At 45.0% G+C, this 16308-nt stretch overlaps 1 protein-coding gene across 1 annotated transcript; it reads left to right on the top strand.

Moving 5' to 3' along the window:
• The first annotated feature begins 9113 nt into the window (after positions 1-9113).
• Positions 9114-10799, top strand: LOC102856567 (chromosome unknown open reading frame, human C2orf68). Its single transcript, XM_006900372.1, has 4 exons — positions 9114-9225; positions 9309-9427; positions 10276-10427; positions 10677-10799. The coding sequence occupies exons 1-4, from the start codon at positions 9119-9121 to the stop codon at positions 10797-10799; spliced, it is 501 nt and encodes a 166-aa protein (XP_006900434.1). The 5' UTR covers positions 9114-9118.
• Positions 10800-16308: the final 5509 nt, after the last annotated feature.

Below are 16308 nucleotides of genomic sequence, written 5' to 3' on the forward strand. Positions count from 1 at the left end.
TTTGACTGTGTGGATCATAACAAACTGTGGCTGACTCTGAGAAGAATGGGAATCCCAGAATATTTAATCATGCTAATGCGAAACCTATACTTGGACCAGGAGGCAGTCGTTATAACAGAGCAGGGTAACACCGCATGGTTCAAAATTGGGAAGGGTGTACGCCTGGGATGTGTCCTATCTCCATACCTTTTCAACCTGTATGCAGAGCAGATCATCCGAGAGGCTGGGCTCTATGAGGAGAAGTGTGGTGTCAGGATTGGTGGAAGATCTATTAACAATCTGCGTTATGCAGATGCCACAACCCTGCTTGCCGAAACTGAGGAGGATCACAATTAGTGAACCAATCTGCTGTCACTGTAGACTAACGTATTTTCTAGAGTTTTAAGTAAATGGACTCTTTTCTGGTTGCTTTTCATTTTGCTTTTTTTTAGTTTACAAAGCATATTGTTTCCTCATACAATTATTCGAGAACACACACTTGGTTTTGGAATATTAATTAAAATGTATTTCATTATAATGACTATTTATTCTATATTACTTTCTCCTTCATTCAACTTATTTGTTCATTTTTACTCTTTGTTTTACTATCCCTAGTAACCATTCAAGAATGATTTTATGTACAAATGTTTCCTTAGCTCTCATAACAGAAGTCTTTAACCATAATAGTCTTTTTGTGACTGATATCTTTTGCTTAGCATAATGTGCTCTACATGCATTCATGTTAAACACTATCATGTATTCTTTACTGTTTTTTCGTTTTGCATAGTATTCCATTGTGTGAGTGTGCCATAGTTTCTTTATACAGGAATCCTTGGAGGGACTCGAGTTGTTTCCATCTCTTTGCAATGAATATTAGTGTGTGTAACTCTGTGTGGGAGCTTTTCTTTCATTGGGATAGACACCTAATAGTGGGACTGTTGAATCAAATAGTATATCTTTCCAAAATTCTAAGGAAAGTAAAGTGCCAAATTACTTTGCAGACTGGTTGCCCTATTTTTCATTCCCACCAACAGTGTATGAGACTTCCAGTTGCTCCATACTTCCACCAGAATTTGTTGTTTGATGTCTTATTGAACTGCAATCCCAAAGGCACATGTTTTAATCCACTGGCTATTCCATGGTAGGATGGGCAATCTCCTCCCATGCAATTAACTGCACTCAGTCTTAATCCACGAGCTGCTCTGCAGAGCAATCTCCTATGCTCTAAAAACCTGCTGGAGGGTCAGCTATGTATTGTTTTTTACTTAACAGCACATAAAAACAATAGGCAACAAGTAAGTTCTAGTGGCCCCAATTTGGAAGGAGTTGCACTGCCAACTCAAAGACGGGGGATTCAAATCTACAAGCTGCTCCCTGGGGGGGGAAAATGCACAGACTCCTCCTATGTCATTTACAGCCTGTGAAAACCCTATGGATGGTCAGCAATTAGACAGATACCTCTGACCTGACTGGACATAAAAATAGGCATTAAAATGAAAAATGGAGAGAAGATTGAAATTGCCACTGAATTTATTTTACTCAGGCCTCTTGTAATTACTACAGAGCAAAGATGTCAGTTTCAAAATGAAGTGTGCCTGATTTAAGTCATGATATTTGTAATTGATTTTGACATGTGTGAAATTTAGGGCAAATTAATAAGAAAGGCTGAAGAAGAATTGATACCTTTGTCCAGTCCAGGAGGAAGTGTAAGCAGAGTTCTCCTTAAAGGCAACCATAATGAAATATTGTCTCACATACTTTGCAAGGAGTTGTCATTCCTTGGGGGAAAAGGAATTATGCTTGAAAATTTAGGGTAAATTAAAGAGAGATAAACCTTCAATGGGGTGGATCAGCACAATGACTGTAACAATGGGCTCAAACATGAAAGAGATCTTGAAGATAGAGGAGGCTAGAACACGTTTTAATTTGTTGTTCATAAGGTTACTATAAGGTTCATTCAAGAAGCTGGGCTTTATGAGGAGGAATGTGGCATCAGAATTGGAGGAAGACTCATCAAAACCTGTGTTATGCAGATGACACAACCTGGCTTGCCGAAACTGAGAAGGGCCTGAAGCACTTGCTGCAGAAGGTCATGGACTGTAGTAGTCTTCAATATGGATTGAAGCTCGACATAAAGAAAACAAAGATTCTCCCAACTGGGCTAATTGGCAGCATCATATTAGATAGTAAGAGATTGAAATTGCTAACAATTACAGCTTGCTCAGCTCCATAATCAATACTCCTGGCACCAGAAGTCAGGAAATAAAAAGATTAATTGCATTGGGAAAATCTGCTATCAGGGACCTGTCCAGAGTGCTAAAAAGCAATGATGTCAGTCTAGAGGCTAAAGTGTGCCTGATCCAGGTCATGGTCCTCACAATTACTTGCTATGCATCAGAAAGCTGGACAATGCCTAAGGATGACAGAAGAAGAACCAATGCCGGTGAGTTGTGGAACTGGAGAGAGTCTTGAACATACCATGAACCACCAAGAAAATAAATAGACTTTCTTGGAGAGGGTGAAACCAAGTTTCTCCTTGGAGGCTAGGCTTTTGAAGCTCCATCTCACATACTTTGGGCATGTGGCCAGGAGAGACTGGTTCTTGGAGAAGGACAACATGCTAGTAAGGGTGGAGGGACGGTGCAAGAGAGGAAGACCCCAGATGAGATGGATTGATACGGTAACTGGGGCAATGGTGGTAGGTGTGTTGGAGTCAGTGAGACTGGATCAGGACAGGGCAGGGTTCAGAGCTGCTGTATATAAGGTTGCTATGGGTCATAGTAGACTCAATGGCACCTGATAAAATGATCTTAAGCATTTGTTCATGTGTTTGTTAAGGCTTCTGGATGTCTTTTTTGATTAAATGTCTTTAATGTCTTCTGTCCAGTTTGTCTACAGTTTTCTGTTGTTAAGGTATTGGTGTTTTCTATAAATTTTATAGATTAGTCCCTTTTTATATATGTCACTGCCAAATATTCAGGTCTGGAGATTTTCTTTTTAATCTTTTAAATAAGTATTTTTACACAGGAAAGGATCTCATTTTTAGGAAATTCAAATAATCTCATGTGTTTCCATTCCCAAGAAAGGTGATCCAAAAGAATATAGAAATTGCCTAACAATATCATTAATATCACATGCAAGCAAGATATTGCTGAAGATCATTTTAAGAAATGGTTCTAACAGTACAGTGTTTAACGGAGCTTCCTGATTAAACAAGCTTGGAAGCAGGAGTGGTATCCACTTCTGAAATTGCTTGTCTCCAGAAACTCTATGAACTTGGAGAAACGATAAAAGTTATACAAGTGTTCAGGTCATTCATAGGGGCACTAAGAGTTGTCTACAACTCGATGGCACTTAAAAACAACAACAACGAGAGAGCTCTGTTGGCCTAGTGGATAAAAAGTTATGCTACCAAGCCAAAGGTGGGTGATTTTAACCTGAGGCCCTCAGGCCTTGTTTTCATTGGTTTTGGTCAAACACTCTTCTAAGTGGTATAACACTGGTCTGTTTGCTCTACAGAGGTTAACCTTGTGGTTGCTGTGATGCCAAACACTGTGACACTGATGTGGACAGTGTTTGGTGGGGCTCCCTGTTTAAAACAAGCTTGGAAGCAGGAGTGGCATCCACTTCTGAAATAGCTTGCCTCCAGAAACTCTATGAACTTGGAGAAATGATGAAAGTTATAATAGCGTTTGGGTCTTTTGTTCATAGGGTTGCTATGAATTGTCTACGACTCGACGGCACTTATCAACGACAATAGTACATTGGCAGAGAGCTGCTGGAAGTTCAAGCTAGATTTAGAAGAGACTGTTTCACCAGGGATATTATTGCTGATGTCAGGTCAATCCTGGATAAAAGGAAAGAATGAATACCAGAAGAATGCCTATTTGTGTTTCATTGACTAGACAAAGGCATTTGACCATATGGATATATCGTTGTGTACCATCGAGTCAGAACTGACCCATAGCTGGCCCTTTGGTGGGTTATCAGAGTCAGTTAATTATCCAGGAGAAGACAGCCCAACCTTATCCTGCAAAGCAGCTGGTGGACCCAAACTGTGTGCCTTTGGGATTGCAGCACAGCTTCTTACCACTAGGCCACCAGAGCTCTTGTGGAGCATAACAAACTATAACTAATAGAGAGAAAAACAGGAATTCCAGAACATTTACTTATGTTCATATGAAATCTTTGCCTACACCAAGAAGCCACTGCTCAAACAGAACAAAGGAACACTGCATTGTTTAAGATCAAGAGAGGACTATGTCAGGACTGTATCCTTTCTTCATACCTATTCAACCTGTATGCTGAGCAAATCATTTGAAAAAAATGGAATTTTATGAAGAATGTGGCATCAGAATCAAAGGAAGACTCATTAGCAAACTGCATGATGCACATGACACAACCTTGCTTGCTGAAAGTGAAAAGGAATTGAAACACTTATTACAGAAGATGAAAGGCCACATCCTTCAATATTAATTACCTCTCAAAATTAAGAAGGGGGGCAGGGAATCCTCACCACTGGCAGATAAGCAACATCATGATAGGTGGAGAAAAGATTTAAATTGTCAGTGATCTTGCTGGGAGCCACAATCAATATCCTTGGCACCAGGAGTCAAGAAATCAAAAGATATGTTGCAATGGGGAAGTGTGCTGTTAATTACCTCTCCAAAGTACTGAGGAGTAATAATGCCAGTTTAAAGACAAACATGCACATGATTCAGGCCATGGTCTTTTCAATCACTTGCTATACATCTGAGAACTAGACAATGAATGAGGATGACAGAAGAAGAATCAATGTCTTTGAGTTGTGGTATAGAAAAAAAGTACTATCTCATGGACTGTCAAAAGAACAACAGGTATGTCTTGGAGAAAGTGCAGCCAGAGTTCTTCTTGGAGGCAAAGATGAGGAAGTTTCATCTCACATACTTTGAGCATGTTGTTGTTAGATGCCATCAACTATGACTCAAAATACCCTACAAACAACTAATCTGAATTCTGACCTATCCTGTTCCATCTTCACCATCTCTGAGACACTTTAGTTCACTGCAGCAGTACCAAGTTTAATCCATCTTGTTGTTGGTCTTCCTCTCTTTCACTAACCCTCCACCTATCCAAGCACAATATCCCTCTCCAAGGAATAGCCTCTCCTAGCAACAAGTCCAAACTATCAGAGATGAAGCTTTGCCACCCTTGCCTTAGACATTCTGTAGTTGCACTTCTCATTCCATTTTTGCATTGAAGTTGCCATCATTTATGGACTGATACCTCTGGTTCCCTAGTTTTAGTTTTGTATGTTTATTATGATGGAACTAATCCATAGGTAACCCTCCAGCAGATTTCCAGAAGCTGTCATTCATATGGGAAGAGATTGTCCATCTTTTTCCTGAGGAGCAGTTGAAGGATTTGAACCCCTTGCCTTTGAATTTGCAGTGCAAGTCCTTATCCAGCAGTTTACCAGAGTGCCCTGTGCTTATTATGTCATTTCATAATGTTGAGTCAGAACCAAGCCATAACTGACCCTCCAGCAGGTTTTCAGAGAGAATAAATTACACGGGAGATTATCGATCATTCTCCCACAGAGCAGCTGGTGGATTCAAACCACGTGCTTTATTGATTGCAGTGTAGTGTCTTACCACTAGGCCACCAGTGTGTATTTCTATGTGTAGGTAAGTTTTTGAACGATGTTGTCATGTATGTTAATTTTGGGTTGCCATTACTGTCTCTGTCCAAAGTACTCCCTTTAGTACTTCTTTTAAGATTGGTCTAGTTTTTCCAGATTTACCAAGTTTCTTTTTATCTGATAATGTGCTAATATCACCATCATATTTAAAGGTCAACTTTACTGAGTATAGAATTCTTGGTTGGCAATTGTTTTTTCTCTTTCAGAGTTTTATACGTGTCGTACTATTGTCAAAGGGAGGGAGACCTCCAACAAGATTGGTTGACACAGTGACTGTAACAATGGGTTCCAGCATATCAGAGATCAGGGACAGTGTGGATGGTGCACAGTAGTGCAAGGTTCAGGTCTGTTGTTGATAGGATGTCTGTGAGTCATGGTCAATTTGACTTCACTTAACAATAATAGCATTTTCCCCCCTGTGTGGTTTCTGCTGAGAAGAGTCTTGTTTTACTAGTTCTTTGTTGTTGTTGTTGTGTGCCGTCAAGTCGACTATAACTCATAGCGACTCTATGTATGACAGCACTGAACTCTGTTCTATCTTGAACCAACTTAATTGTTTCTGACACACCTACTCTCATTACCCCAGTCACCGAGTCAATATATCTCATCCAGGGTCTTCCTTTCTTGCACTGTTCCTCTACCCTTCCAAGCATGATGTTCCTCTCCAACTGTCCAAGGACTGGTCCCTCTTGGCAACATCCCCCAGTAGGAAGACAGAGCTTCAAAATCTTTGCCTCCAAGGAGCAGCCTTGTTTCACCTTCTCCAAGACAGAGCTGCTTGTTCTTTTAGCAGTCTGTGATATAGTCAACAATACTCTTCTCCAGCATCATTACTCAAAGGCATCCTTCTCTCTGATGCATAGCAAGAAATTGCAAAGACCATGGCCTAGATCAGGCACACCTTTGTCTCAAGACTGACATCATTGCTCTTCAGTATTATTTATGAAGTTGTTTTCAGTAGTGTCTTAAAAAACAAACAAACAAACCAAACTTATTTTATGATACTCTTGCTGTTTTTCTTTTATGGTCTATCCTGTTTGGTGTATGTTCAGCTTCTTGAAGGCATATTTTCTCAATTTTTTTCTAAATTTTGGAAAGCTTTCTCCATTTCCTTTTCTATTTTCTTTCCCCCTTTCTTCCTGTTCTGGAATTCCCATTCAAGTTATGCTTCTTGATATTGTACCATATAATTCTTATGCTTTCTTCCTTTTCCTTCCTTCATTTTTTATTGTTTCTCTAATATACTAATAAAGATTTGTCTTCCATCTAACTCTTGTTATGTGCCATTATGTCACCTGCAACTCATAGCAACCCTATGTACAACAGCTCTAAATCCTGTTCTATCTTGAGCCAACCTCATTGTCTCTGACATACATACCCCCATTACCCCAGTCACTGAGTCAATCCATCTAATTGAGGGTCTTCCTTTCTTGTGCTGTCCCTCCACCATTCCAAACATTAAGTACCTCTCCAAGGACTAGTCCCTCTTTGCAACATGCCCAAAATATGTGAGATGGAGCTTCAAAATTCTTGCCTCCAAGGAACAGCTTGGTTTCACCCTCTCTAGGGAAAATCTGTTTGTTCTCCAAGCAGTCCATAGTATATTCAATACTTTATTCCAGCATCACAACTCAAAGGCTTCAATTCTTCTACTAACATTCCTAGTCATTGTTCAGCTTTCTGATGCACAGCAAGTAATTCTGAAGACTATGGCCTGGATCAGGTGCACCTTAGTCTCCAGACTGACATCATTGCTCTTCAGTATTCTGGAGAGGTCCCCGAAAGCAGATTTTCCCAGTGCAAATAAGTCTTTTGATTTCTTGACTCCTAGTACAAGGAATGATTATGGACCCAAGAAAGCTGAAACTATTAAAAATCTTAATTTCTTCACCATCTATCATGATGCTGCCAATAGGTGAGAATCTTTGTTTTCTTGATGTTGAGCTTCAATCCATATTGAAGGCTGCATTCCTTGATCTTCTGCATCAAATGCCTCAGGTCCTCCTCAGTTTTGGCAAGCAAGGTTATGGCAGCTGCATAATACATGTTGTTGTTGAGTCTTCCTCCCATCCGAATGCCACATTCCTCCTCATAAAGCCCAGCCTCCTGGATGATCTGTGCTGTATGTAGATTAAAAATGTATGGAGATAGGATGTGTCCCTGGCACATCTGATTTTGAACAATGCAGGTTTCCTTGCTCTGTTCTGCCAACTGCCTCCTGGTCCAAGTATAGATTTCACATAAGCACAATCAAATGTCCTAGGATTTCCTTTCTTCTCTGAGTCAGCCAGTTTGTTGTGATCCAGAGAGTCAAACAAATGCCTTTGCAGTCAATGAAACACAGATAGACATTCCTTTGGTACTCTCCGCTTTCAGCCAAGATCCATCTCTCATTGGCTATAATGTCCCTAGTGCTACTGGCCTCTTCAAAACCCAGCCTGGACATCTAGCACTGTTGATGTGCTGTTCCAGTCATTTTTACATCTGTATTTAATAGTTCCCACTCTATTCTTTGGTTCTTTCAATTAGCTGGTTTTGTGGCTTCTAATTTCCCCTTTACTTGATCTTTATGGTTTTACATTGGTGTTGGTTTGGTTGTGTGTGTGTGTGTTTTTTTTAAATTCTTCTAGATTTTGGGGGGTTTTTCATTTTCTGTGGTTTCCTAGAGCTTTTTTTCAATCAGATGGATTCTTTTTTTGGGGGGGTGGGATAAGAGACAGGTCTTTTTAACTCAGCACAATTATTTTGGTTTTAATCTATACTGTTGCTATATCAAGAATTTATTCCTCCGTATTTAATTGTGTAGACGTAGCATAGTTGGTCTTGAATCTATTCATGATTTCCTAGTATTTGTCTTTTATTATGATTATTGTTTAAAGATCTGGAAAGCTCTGACAGTCTGGCAGGCGGTCTTTGTCCAGGTTTCCCAGCACTCTGTCTTCTCCCCATCCATGAAGAGCATGTTATCCATGTTCCCACTTACAAGTGCAGGAACTGAGGCACTGTGAGAGTAAAAAGCCAACCACGTTCACGTTACAGGTGACTGAAGTTGACAGGAACCTATCACCAAAGAAAGGACAGGAAGGCTCCACATGGAATGTTGAGTGACATAATGAGTGGCTCGTATTTTTCGAAACTTTCTGGTGTAATTTGGCTTGTCAGAAGTAAACATATATCCTAAGGGGGTAAAAAAAGAAGTAAACAAATATCCTCTCACGTTCATAATGTTAGAGAGAAAAAATAAAAATCCCATCCAAGTAGTGAAATCCTTCGCGCTTGCCCGCCCCGCACCCATTCCTTCCGGAACAGTCCCGCGCTCCGCACAGCTCCGCCCACGGCCACCGGACCGGAAGTCACGATGCGGTGCCGGAAGTGGGGTTGGGCGAGCAGTGACTCCTTCCGACACGACAGCTGGACGTTTGGCGGTTGAGGCAGCGGCCCTTAGGAACCGGCCTCCCGATGGAGGTGGCGCCGGAGCCCGGGCCGGGGCTCTGCTGCAAGCCAGGCGGGCGACTGGACATGAATCACGGCTTCGTCCACCACATCCGACAGAACCAGCTCGCTCGGTACCGCCCCGCCCCGCGCCTTCGCCATCCCCCGGCCCGCCTGCCCGCCCGGCCGCCCCTGACTCCCGCCCGGCTCCCCGCAGGGACGACTACGACCGGAAGGTGAAGCAGGCGGCCAAGGAGAAGGCGAGGAGGCGGCTCACGCCCGCGCCCACGCGGCCCCGCAGGCCCGATCTGCAGGTGTACCTGCCGCGACGCCGAGGTGAGCCGCCGCTCCGACCCTGCCGGCGGCTTCCAGGCCGCCCCTGCGCCCCGCCCGGGACTTCCGCTTCCGCGCCGGCCCCCACCGGTCACGCGGCCCCGGGTGCCCCGGGCTGGGCCCGGGAAGCCTGGCACCGCCGTCCACGGCCAAGGCGCGACTGGGGAGGGGAGCGCACACCCAGGCAGTCCCTCCCACTCGGCCGTGCTTCCCGGCCACCTGGACACCGCAGGAGCTAATGACACCACGTTTGTCAGGCATCATTTCCAATGTGTTCACCTTCTCAAGTGCTCTGATTTAGCCCTCTTTAGTCCCCAGTATACCTTTCGGGGATCTGGATGGAAGCTGAGGCATAAGGACCTTAAGATCCCAGAATTACTAAACACAGGCGCCTTCACTTTAGCCCAGGCCGTGGCTCCGAGACCAGTGCTAGCCAGTCCGTTACCGTCCAGTCATATTTTCTAGGCAGGCATGCACAGTAATCACCTGCTGTGTGGCAGAACTGTGCTGGGCTGTCTGCAGGGGTGGATCACTTACTCATTTGGGATCGTATCGGAACCGACTCATAGCTATCCTCTGGTTAGTTTTCAGAGGTGGTAGATTGTTCATCTTTCCTCTGTAGAACAGCTGGTGGATTCGAATCACCTGCCTTTGGGTTGGCAGGGCAACCCCCTACCCACCAAGCCACCAGAGCCCCCTCCCAACAAAGACAGAAAGGTCAGTAAGACTGGATTAGCAGCACACTGTGCACACAAATGCTGCTGGGTCCATGCAAAGTATTTTTCTGTGTCATCTGCACTAGTGCTCCCACAGCTCCCCCTCCTCCCTCTCACTGTGGTTCATCCTTCCAGATGCTTCTGCCCACCCCAGCAACCCAGACTATGAGGAGTCTGGTGAAAGCAGCAGCAGTGGTGGCTCTGAGCTGGAGCCTTCTGGTCATAAGCTCTTCTGCTTAGAATATGAGGCGGACAGCGGCGAGATCACATCTGTTATCGTGTATCAGGTACGCCTCCTGGAAACAGCTGTAGCGGGAGGTCCCTCAGGGTGGGATTACAGGGCAGTGCTATACAGCAGCTCACCCCCCACCAGTTATTCTCAGAGGGCTGCCAGGGAAGCCCATGTCCCCAGCCCATGTCACTGTTCTAGGTCAAACCTGGGCAATGGCGGGAGCTGGCAAGAAGTGCTGAGTGGGCTTCTGTGAGCATGTTGTCTGGGGCAAGGCCCTGAGCATCCTGACTCTTCCACTACCTAGGACGATGACCCAGGAAGGGTGAGTGAGAAGGTGTCAGCACACACGCCTCTGGATCCGCTCATGCGAGAGGCCCTCAAGCTGCGTGTCCAGGAGGAGATGGCAAAGCGACAGAACCGCCACTGACTGGGCCGAGCACAGTCTCCCCAGGCAGGCTTTCCTACATCAAGAATTCTGCCCTGGGAGCTCATACCTGTTCTGAGGGTGCTGGGACCACCTATAGACCTGGAGAACCACCGCTCAAGCTGCTGCATCTGTAGGAGGAGGATGTTGAGAAACTGCCTCTCTTGTAGCCATTCTTTTCCATTTGATGGCCTGATAATATGGAATTTTTTGAGACTTTTCTTCACTTAGCTTGCTGTTCTGGAAGCAGAGACTCTAGGAAGAGCTAGGGTTTGGGAAGCCTTATTCTGTCATGTTGCCACCCACTGAGGTCATGCCGTTCCACTTTACCCCATAACCACATTTATGATCTTAAGGATTTTTCTTCTTTTGCGTTTCTGCTCACTTCCACCCAGTTCCATGTCTTCCTAGATATGTTTTTGTTTTTCAGCTCGGTTTGTTTGTTGTTTTGGGGTTTTTTCCCCTCCCATCTTTTTTGCCCCTCAGGCAAAAAGTCAGCTTCCTCCCATGCTCCCCCTCCTCTGGACACTGTGCCATCTGAGCCTCAGTGAAGGTGTAGGCAGTGCTCTGTGAACCTCCAGCTGCCCCAGACTTCAGAGGTGGGTCTCTGGAGGGTCTAATTTTCTGAAAAATGCGGGTAATTCTGTTACTGATAATGTAGGATAGCCTTTATTTTGGGGACATCTTTTGAAGCATGTCTTCCTCCTTTCATAGCTTTGTAAGTTCCCTGCAGTCCGCATTGCCAGGTACTGTCTGTTAGGAAGCCTAGGAGGAACAACTAAACTATAAACTACAGTGGTTTCTTGTGGCAGGACCTTAGTCAGGGCTGTGCAATACTTCAGGCTGGCATTTTACTTGATTCCTAGCTGTCGCTTTTATGCTCAGACTAAAATCATCAAAAACAGCTTGAAACCTATTCTCCAAGGGTGACTTAACAATCTTGAACAAACATACAAAGGAGATTTTGACATGAGCAAAAAGTCCTGACCAATGCTGACAAGGAAGCAAAGCTGAGCCTTTTTTCTGACCCCCTCCTGTGCCAAGCTTTCTCATTTCCTAACTTCCAAGGGTATATAAACTGCAGTCTTTGTAATAAATCCTCAAGAATGGCAGTGATTTTACCTGGTGGACATACTTCTCAATGCTGGGTTAAGCCAGCATCAGAGAAGTCCACAAGGCATCGTGCACATGGGATGTCCTTCAGCTGTCCAGGAAATTGGCCTCCCCTCAGTGGCTGGAAATGCTGGCTTGAATGAGCACAAAGACTTCTAAACCCAAAGTTGCTCTGCTCCAGGGATCCTGCACATCAGGCTGAGTTCAGTCTGGCGATTGGCTATTCTATCTCTGCAGCTTTCTCTGAAGGGACACCTGAGAGTACTATTGGTTTGTCCCCTGCACCTCTGAATGTCTTACCAGCTCAGAAATTAGTCAAGGCAGCTACTGAACTCCTCTCTTAGAACACAAGCCATGGCTTGAAGTGCCAAAAGAATGCCAGAAAGGTGAGAGAGATGATTAAGGTTAGAAGGACCTGGTTGTAAAGGTGACCAGGGCCAGATGTACTTAACTCACAGAACAAGCCCAAGGTTAAGTAAATGCCTTAAATTTGCCAACATTGCACTCCAATCTGCTTTCAAAGAAGAAAATCTTTGCCCTCTTTTTCACCTAGACTGGAAGTGCCTTTTGACTTGTATTAACTACCCTCCAGTCTTATAGGTCAAGGAAGCTTGCCAGACTCACCCCTGTTCCTCTTGTAGGTCAAAGGGCCAGTAAATTTAAGTCTTCCAACCTGCAACTGATTGAATTCCAAGGGATTGCACTGGAACTCTTGGAAATACTTTCATGTCTGTCTGCTGTGTCCTGGCTTTATTACAGAACTTGGAAACAAAACCAGAAGAGTTAAGGTTTAAGTTACATGAAACATTGTTTAACAAAGAGCATGTCATGTGAAATTTAAGCTATTCCTATCTTGTGAGGAAGGAGAACATAAAAGGGAGGAAAATGTGCCTGTTCTGTTCTGTATTTTATATGTGATCCTCAAAGACCTCAGGCTGAGGCTGTTGGGAACGCCTTGCTTGTGAAGCATTATCGTTTCTAGCTAACGAATTCCATGTGGCTGTGTACAGGATTAGGTCTGGTACTTGAAGGAGACTTTGTCCTTCTGAGCTGACCTGCTGCACTGTGATGATGCCATTGTCTCAGACATGTCTGAAATGCTGCTCTGAGATGCCTGCAGAGCTTACTGATGGTCTTTGAATTCACTAGATTGCTGATAACCCTCATCTGGGGTCCATGAAGCTCTTGGTGATGCAGCAGTTAAGCACTTGGCTTCTAACAGAAAAGATTGGCAGGTCAGACCTCTCTAGTGACTGGGAGAGAAACCTAGTGGCCTGGCCCATAAAGATTACAGCCTAGAAAATCCTGTTAGGGCAGGTCTGCTCTGTTGCAGGGTCACAGCCTAAATCAATGTGGAAGCGCCTAATAACAGCATCAGGGGTCCTCTTAGTACTACCTGGATGTCTTACCAGAAGTAGCTTCAGACATGTCTCAGCCATTTTCAGAAATCCACCAAGAGACATGTTCCAGACTGCACATGCTGTGTGGGGGGTAGCAGTGGGACTGACAGAGCTGAGAGGTTGCTTCCAAATCATTATAGTTATTTAAGCAGTTGAGACCCTAGCAGGCATACATCATGCCCACCCAAAGTATAAGAATTCCTTTTTTTTTACTGAGAATAATATATCCATTTTAAGCTTTAGTATTTCTTGAGCTGCAGTGGATGATGTTACAGATAGATACAAATGTATGTAGGGGATTGGTGCTATCCACAGGTAAACAGCGAAACTTGCGGTCCAGCCAGGTGGCAAGCACAAAGCCTGTGAAGAATGGAATGCGAGAAAGGAAAAAAAGTAATGCAGAGCTTTGTGTACTGGGCAAGAGTAGGATCCCCTGGAGCCCAACCAGGAGCGTAGCCATATGAGCAGTAACAGATGCTTTGCCTGTGGAAAACCCTCCTTGAAAGGGGCATCCCACCTCCAGGATCCAGTCTGAGGGATACTGCCAACCGGAGGGCAGCCCTTGGTGTGGATCCTGGCTGCTGTGTGCTCAGGGGGCAGGGCATGTCCCTGCTAGTTCACAAGTTTATGTGAGGGCTTGACTGGCACAAAGACCCCAGGGATCAGTCTCAGACCACTGCAATATAGCAAGCTAAAGATTTTCTGGTTTCACAGTGTATATAAAAGTTTGCAATAACATGAACAAATTTAAAATATTGTAAGAATTGCCACCAAGATGTGATACAGATCCAAGCAAGCACATGCTGTTGTGAAAATGGCACCAATAGACTAGCCTAGCACAGGGTAACTGGAAACCTCACCCTGCGAAAACACGCAAAGCACGGTTAACAGGGTATGCCAGTACTTCCCTACCTCAGACTTCACAGTAGAAACACCACAGAATCTTGTTAAATTTAAATTATTTTTAAGTTCTTTCTTTGAATTTGTGTCTTGTCCATGAGAAATCAGTTAGCCCAGAGGCCACAGGTACCCACCCTCAATCCCCCCAACAGATGAAGTGTTCCTAGAAAAGTACTAGAGTCCGAGTGAATACCTCTTCAGACCCATAGTGAGAGACTGGTTGTGTTAAGTGTCTAAAAAGCCATACGCTTGTCTGGTTTCTTGTTTTGAATGTTTTTTTCTGTGTGGATGAATAAGATGTATGCAAATTTTTAAAATATCCTAGCAGAAAGGTACTTTTCAAATACAGTATTTTTATTTTTAACCAATAAAATTACTATTTTTACAGCACTGTTTTTCTGAGTTGTAAAATCACCGTGTACATAAGGTGAATGTAGAAATACCTGCCCCGAAGTCACTCACACCACCGCAGAACTCAGGGCTGGAAGATTTGCTTTACCTATTTTAGGACCTATCCTAGCTGAAGTAAAACAACACAGGTAGCAATAGAATCGGAAGGGACTTTTACAAGGCTCTGGCCGAGGATTCACAGCACCACTGGTCAGGTTGGGGGAAAGATGCCTGTTCCAGGGGCGAGAAGATGGTGCCTGTAGGTAAATCAGGCAGTGCCCCACCATGTCCCAGGGCATAGAGTATGGCCAGCAGGAGGTGAGCACCGCCCACTCACCCATGCACCAGGTGTTCTGTTCAGTAGTCACCCTGCACAGCTCTACTTCTCAGGCTGCAGTATTTACTTCCCCTGTATGTGATCTGATCTGTAAAAAGGCACTCTGCTGTTTGCTGTCCATACCCTATTCCTTCACAGTGCATGGCCGTGACCTTTGCCACCTCATTGTTGCCCAACTCCAACTTCTGGTGTCTAGCAGACTGGACCCATGTGCTTAGGTGTGCCCCAGTGCCTGGCTGAACAGTAGCATTCTGCTAGTCCACAGACTTCCTAAGATGTTTCACTGACAGAAGGAAATAGGGATTCCTGCCCTTTGAAATCAAGAACTCGTTTACCCAATAAGTTTTAGTGGAATTGGCAAATAAACTTCACATTATTTTCAGCTTAAATAATGATAGTGGCACAGTGGGTTGGGCTGGTAACCAAAAGTCAGTGGTTCAAACCCTTCAGCTTCTCTGAGGGGGAAATGTCAGGATGGACCAATCTTAGGAAAAAGCCATCATTCCGAGAAAGGTGTAGGACTGAGAGGAAAAGCCTCGAGGAGACGGACTGACAAGTGACTGTCACATGGGCCTGAGCATGTCCAGAGTGTGAGGATGAGGCAAGCTAGGGCAGGGTTCAGGTCTGCTCGAGTTGTAGTCCACTCGACAGGACTTAACAATAGCAGTAAAGATTTATAGCCACTGTCTGGGAAACTCCGTGCAGATTTATAGCCACTGTCTGGGAAACTCCGTGCAGCTCCATCCAGTGAGACTTGCAATCAACAGGAAGACAGTGGGTTTTCTCTGCTTGTATCAGTCCTTTCCTGACCTACCCTGCACTTGGCAATACCTTTAAAACGACCATCCCTTAACCTGGGACTCGTTTCCAGTCAGTGGCCAGCACCAGGAGCCATGCCTTGGACATATGCCTTGGGGACAGTACACTTTGTACTTGCCTAACTTGAAAGTAAGTACCTGATGAAAGCAGCGCTCTCCCAGCATCTGCTGAGCGGCAGGAAGAAGCTGACGCCAAGACCCCGGGAATGGGGACAGTTCTGCCCCCTCTCTGCGGACCCCTCGTGCCAAAGGACTGGACAGGCACCCACGTCTGCCTGCGGGCGCGTCCCGAGGTCTGCGTGGCCGGCAGAGCTGTACCGTGTGCACTACGGCGGAGGGGCCTCGACGGGCACGCGCGCTATGACCGTCAAGGTGGACTGGAGGCCGGCCGGTCCAAGGGGACCCCCGTCTCGCCGAACCCGCCGCCCGGGCCAGGTGAGCCGGCGTTTCCTTCACGATCGGTCCCGGAGCCCAAGTCCCCAAGTCGGGCACCGCCCAGCCTCGCCGTGACGCGGCGCGGGGCGCTGGGAGTTGTAGTTCGGGGCCGGGCGATG

This window comes from Elephantulus edwardii, unplaced genomic scaffold (genome assembly GCF_000299155.1).
Source record: "Elephantulus edwardii isolate Elephantulus edwardi_28Jun2011 unplaced genomic scaffold, EleEdw1.0 scaffold00283, whole genome shotgun sequence".
In the NCBI taxonomy this organism is placed as follows: domain Eukaryota; kingdom Metazoa; phylum Chordata; class Mammalia; order Macroscelidea; family Macroscelididae; genus Elephantulus; species Elephantulus edwardii.

Bases quoted from the DNA above. Each gene is read 5' to 3' on its own strand.
- LOC102856567 (XM_006900372.1), top strand. From the start codon at position 9,119: ATGGAGGTGGCGCCGGAGCCCGGGCCGGGGCTCTGCTGCAAGCCAGGC. The intron at 9,226-9,308 runs GTACCGCCCCGC...GGCTCCCCGCAG, and splicing joins CGACAGAACCAGCTCGCTCG to GGACGACTACGACCGGAAGG. The intron at 9,428-10,275 runs GTGAGCCGCCGC...TCATCCTTCCAG, and splicing joins GTACCTGCCGCGACGCCGAG to ATGCTTCTGCCCACCCCAGC.